Source organism: Periophthalmus magnuspinnatus, chromosome 8, assembly GCF_009829125.3.
Source record: "Periophthalmus magnuspinnatus isolate fPerMag1 chromosome 8, fPerMag1.2.pri, whole genome shotgun sequence".
Taxonomy (NCBI): Eukaryota; Metazoa; Chordata; class Actinopteri; order Gobiiformes; family Gobiidae; genus Periophthalmus; species Periophthalmus magnuspinnatus.
Window position 1 is genome coordinate 29,094,261 of NC_047133.1, and position 5,830 is coordinate 29,100,090.

The window sequence follows — 5,830 nt, forward strand, 5'->3', positions numbered from 1 at the left end:
ACATGGAGGTGAGAAACCTTGCTAGCAGCTTCTTAGCTTGTATAGTGTGCTTCTAATTTTAAATAAATAAATTAAATATGGTTTTGTACTTAATACAAAAACACCTAGGGAATGACAAGTGATATGTCAGACAGTGGAATCAGACAAATGTTTGTTGCACAATTTACCCTCAGCAGCAGTCTGGTCTTTTGGTCCCTGTGTCACATAAAACCTTAGTCCAAACTTCTACCTTGCCATCCATAATGAGTCCTCTCTCCATGTGCTCTTCCAAACTGTCTGTTGCACAATACAAATATTTGTCCAGAGATTCATATAAAAAATAACTTATAAAGAACAAATTGCACGTTCACGTGTTCCTTCACTGGAGCTCCAGTAAAAAGAGTCTACAATTCTCCTATCGGTTCCCCGCACGAGTGCTCTAGACCTGAGTGGAGTAAGAGCGGTGGAGCATGGGGTGTGCCCCGTGAGCCGGCTGGTCTAGGCTGCGCTGGAGATGGAGCGAGCCTGTGTGCGCACACCGAGGCTGCGGGGGAACCGATAGGGCTGATGGTCATGTGATCTCGCTGAACGCAGAGCCCCGTGGAGTCTGCAGGAGAGACAGGAAGTGGTGGGGGAAAGAGAAGTAAAGAAAAGAAGAATAATCAAGAGCAATGCACTGGAATGGGGTGGAAATAGAGAGGAAAAAAAACAAAAAAACAAACAGGACCAAACAGAAATAAGGCAACAGAGAACGGAGAGGTGAGGCTCAGAGGAGGGAGAGTCAGAGGGGGTCAGGGAGGTCAGAGAGGTTAGAATGGCTGGACGTAGGTGTTGTAAGCGGGGGACGAAGTGGACAGGGCGGGATGCTACAGAGAGGAGAGAGGGAGCAGGACAGAGGAAAAGAAGCCGTCAGGAGAGGGTTAGCGACAGACACAGCACAAGACAGTTGTATAGTGTATGCTAAAACTCGTGTCATATGTTTATATAGCTACAAATATATTAGAATTATTAAGCTTTGACAAAGTTGTGCTGAGGAACATCTGTGCCCAGTTTCATTCTGAGACCACATGAACTTAGAATAGATAAGATAACTGAATACATTATGCACAAAGCATGAAATATTCAAAGTAAAAAACAAAATATAATTTAGCCACTCTCCTTACCTCATGCTACGGTACTGCCCACATATGACAAAAAAAGATTTTACTTGTATTAATGGATCATATTGCTCCAAAGTTGCAGACTATATGCTATTAGTAAGAATTGGCTGTAGACCTGTTGATTAAAAAGTCTCATGCAGATAACTGACAGTTTGAAATGATTGGATCTCAAATTGACGAAATTTCTATAAACTGCCAGCTCTACTGTAATGTTGGTCTCCATTTGTCCATTTGTTTGCTATAATGAGGTCTTGATTGGTCTTTCACTTCAGAGGAAATAGTACATTTAATTCATTTGTCTCACATTTGTCGTCTTTATAAATGACAATAAAAGATTAAAAAACCAAAAGCTCTCCTGGCTCTATTGGGCTACGTCCTGAGAGGTATAATACTCCCTGCAACAGAAGCACAGACTGGACTAGATTGTAATAGACAATACTACTGCAATGCCTCATGGGCTACTCGTGGCTACTTAAATTTATTCTACAACAACAGGTAAATGGATGTTGGTGGAGGTGCGCATTTTCTTTCTCTAGTCTTGCATTGAACCAATGGATATCAGTTGGTTAGTATTTTTGATACAAGCATGTAGACAGTGATCGCAAGGCTCATTAAATCTGACTGAGCTGAGTATGATTGGAAAAGTCCTGATTGAGAGTAAGGTGAAACGGACTAGGCCTGGACTCGTGAGGGTGCCCTCCTCCTCAGAGTGACATCACAAAATTTACACAAATGTACAGAGCAACAACTATTTGTGCCAATGTCTGTGTAATCTCTCAGTCGTCCAGATCTGATTCACAGTCAGATTTTACTTTTGGCTTTTACTAATTATGTAAGTATTTTAGACGTGTGTAGTTCAGAGTGCAGGATTCATGCTTTGGGTTGTGACAGTGTAGGAAACAAAAACACTATATATAATCATGTCAACTACATAATTATTCTGCATCTTACCCAGCCAGCCCTTACCTGAGGACCACTTAACTTTTCGAGAGGACTCTCTACACAGGGTAGCGTCACCATGGGAACCCCCAACATGGAGTCAGGGCGCTGGGGTCGGGCAGGTGGCCCAGTAGTTTGCAGGCGCTGGAAGTTGTTGATCACACAGGTCACCTACAAAAAATACATCAAGAGAATGTCAGTGTTTTATTGTTAAACAATAGGTCTAAAAAATAAACAACAAAATCATGGATGCACATGTCTATAATTTATTTTCTTGTACAAATATTGTCTACTGTTACTGTTGTACAAAAATTACAGTTCTAGATGAAAAGTAATCAGTGAAGCTCAGTGAATTTTGAAATACAGAAAAAAAGGTTTATTGTTTGTTACAGCAGATACAGACAGGGCCCAGGCCTGCCCTGGCCACAGACTGGTAGTCTCCCGGCGTCTCCCCTCTCAGTCTAAGTCCAAGTCTAAACAACCCTGAGCATCTGAGCTCTGACTATTTTATACCAGAATAACAATGCTATGTACATTTCAAAGTAGAGTGACTTTTATTTCACACCCATATGATAATGAACTTTTACACTTAGACAGGTAGAACAACAACGAGTTTCCTGTGGGATGGAGACAGAGCCTTCACACATGTTAATGTCTGGTCTGGGTCTGACAGACTGACACAGATCAAATGCTTTTAAAGACACAACATGAATATACTTAAATTTTCACCACAGTTACAGTATATCCAAGCATTGTAGTGAGTAGGCAATTTCTGAAACTGTCAGTGAATGACAGAGACAAAGCTATGATAAAGGATGATAAATGAATACTAATATACGAAATCTACTTTACCCGAGAAGAAATAATTGAGCATTGCTTCTTACAGCAATTTGCAAGCCAACATTTTTCTACCATAAAGTAGCTCAAATGGAATGATTTAAAAGCACTGCAGTCTGACAGCAAAGAGTGTACACTGCAATATATTTTAAGCAAAGTACTGCAAGGACTTCTAAAGCAGATGGTGATACCTGTGGACATATGGCTGAGAGAAAAGAAGAGATAAAAATAACATGCCGTTGTACTATTTGGAAGTAAATACTATTATATTATCCTACAGGTTCATAAAGTCTTAACTTTTGGAAACCCAACCAGCAAAAACTTGTTAGTTCAAGACATCTGGTCTTTTTAAAACAATCATGCAAATAATCTTATACCAGGAAAACTGCGATGGCTGCCCCGGTGAAGAATCCCGCCAGCACATCAGCCCAATGGTTGCGGTACTCTGCCACTCTGACCACTCCTACCAGCATGGCTAGGCAAAGCAGGGTCAGGCTGATGGTGGGCTTGGTCAACCGGGTGCCTTTGGTCTTGAACACCAGAGTCACATACATCTACAGAACAAAGAACCACGTGAAATACACTTTATTAGTAAGTAAGGTATGTAAATAAAGTTAACTGAAGTTATTGTATGGTTTGAACAAATTTTTATTTCAAGCCCCTTTTATATTGTTTGATATGTGCATAAAATTATAGTAACAATGTAATTTCCCTATAGTTGTTTAAAATGCAAGCATGCAGAGCATTTCTCAATACTGTTTCTCAAAGAAGAGGTCAATTTTGAGAATTTAAAAAGTTTGACCCTTTTGTGACAGGTCAAGCATATTTTACATTTTGCATGCTGTAGTGTCATTTTAAGTTTTGCTAGACACTTGTACAGTCCTTGCACTTCAAGTTCCATTGTATTTTACAAATACAACCATATATCAAAAATATACATATTATTATTACACATACATTTACAAAAAATCACTTTCACAAATGTTTTACATATTTTTTCCAAATACTGAAAAATGCATTTTTTCCCAAATATTATTAAAAATACATTTTATATTACAATTTGCAAAATCTGAATAAAAAGAATAATTAAAAAAATAATATTTTTTGAGTTGGTGAATAGTTCAAATAAAATTTTTAGAGGTCACAAACAAATACACTTTTGCCATTTGATAAACATGTCCACTTTTATGTGCAAAAAGAATTATTACTGTGCAAATAGCTCAAACTATAAATGAAGATGGGTTTGCATGCGTTCCAGAAGGTCAGAAAGGGTTAATGGTGAGTAAATAGTTATGTGCTAATTTTTTTGTTTTTGAATATGGTCACATAGTGATCATTAGTTACCCCTTAGTTCTTCCTATGTCCTCTGTCATCCAATCCAATCCACTTTATTTATATAGCACATTTCATAAACAAATTGTTTCCAAAGTGCTGCACAGAGACAAAGTGACATAAAAAAATAAAATCAATAAAATCAATAAAACACATAAAAATAAATAAAAGAAAAGAAAAACACAGAGGACCACACAACTCACGCGTCATGCTTTTAAACTCTTAATTGTCTATGGAGAAAATGTAAAGGAAAAACACATTAGCCTCACCACTGTATACACTGCGGAGTAGACACTGAGTGCTGCGTCCTTAGAGGGGAAGGACTTGCGAGCAGACATGACGATCAGTGGGTTGCCAGTGCAGGCACGGCGCTCTGTAATGTACTGCAGCGTTGACTGGCAACCCAACGCTGTGTAGTTGGGCCGGCACGCAGATAGGAAGTGAGGGGTCTGGTTTCCTGTTACAACCTGACCAGCGTTGGCAAAGATGGTGGTGGTGAAGAGTCCAAAAGTGTAGACACCTGGATGAGATGTCAGCCAGCATGTGTCAGAACAAGTGAAAGTACTTTTAGTAACGCTACTTGAAAAAACCTCAACACATTCTTATTATTAGCACAAGTGTTGGGCTGCAACAGATATCTTCACCTCATGTTTTTATGCAAAATTTTCAGCTGTTTAATTTGCACATCACAATAGCTCTGCTGTAAGGCTGTATTGCTAAGATCCAATTAACAGTATCTCAAATAAACCCATTCGTAACAGTTTTTTCCACTCAACTCCACAAACAGCTGACACCTAAAAAGGCCTGAAACAATGTTTTAGGGGGGTCACTGTCTAGATTCTATGATGCATTATAGACACTTTTATAGATAGAACTAACTGCTTAACCGTTTCATTCTGCTGTTTATTTTTTTCCAGCTCAGGTTTTGCTATGATTCTGGACATTTAGAATAGGGTGTACTAATTATTCTACATTAGCATTATTGTGTCAGCAGCAATAGTTTCAATATTATCGTTGACCGTGATATTTTCTAAAGGTATATATGGTGCTTAATACTGATCTTATTTGATCAGAAATGACAGTGCTTGTTCACCTAGGAAGCGGATGATGCGTCGGAGGAGGGGGTTGAAGTAGCAGCAGTCGGCAGTGACAATGGTCTTTTCCTGAGTCCCTTCTGCCTTAATGAAGAAGACACAGAGTTCTCCGGCCAGGATCTGAACACACACACAGCACAAAAGTAAGAATATTAAAGATTCTCTTGGTAAAAACAATGTGAAAAAGAGGCCGTTTTTTTTTTTTTTGTTTTTTTTTGTAACATTGCCTCTCTCAGGGGGGCTCACTGGTTTTAATGACTAAAATTGCAAACTCGATATCTATACTAAGAAAAAGATTTTGCCCCTCCTTGAACTGCCACCTTAGCATAGTGGAGGGGTTTGAGCGCCCCAATGATACTGAGCGCTATGTTGTTGGGGGCTTCATGCCCCTGGCAGCCATGGCAAACAGGTCCTGGGGGACGACTCAGACTAAGAGTGGTTCAGAAGTCTCCCATGAGTATACGGACAAGGCCAGCTATGTCACATGGA

At 39.3% G+C, this 5,830-nt stretch overlaps 1 protein-coding gene across 3 annotated transcripts in view; it reads right to left on the reverse strand.

Annotated features, from left to right (window-relative positions):
- Positions 1–328: 328 nt before the first annotated feature.
- The window catches only part of plppr2a (phospholipid phosphatase related 2a), a 40,634-nt gene continuing 35,132 nt past the window's right edge, over positions 329–5,830 (reverse strand). The window contains exons 3-7 of one of the 3 annotated variants that reach the window (XM_033971023.2): positions 5,341–5,461; positions 4,517–4,767; positions 3,293–3,469; positions 2,122–2,249; positions 329–586 (exon numbers count right to left, since the gene is read on the reverse strand). In XM_033971023.2, coding sequence (XP_033826914.2) covers positions 478–586; positions 2,122–2,249; positions 3,293–3,469; positions 4,517–4,767; positions 5,341–5,461 — 786 coding nt within the window. In that variant the 3' untranslated portion in view covers positions 329–477. Of the gene's footprint in view, positions 846–2,105; positions 2,250–3,292; positions 3,470–4,516; positions 4,768–5,340; positions 5,462–5,830 lie in introns of all 3 variants that reach the window. The other 2 variants (XM_033971021.2, XM_033971020.2) reach the window with 2 other exon arrangements.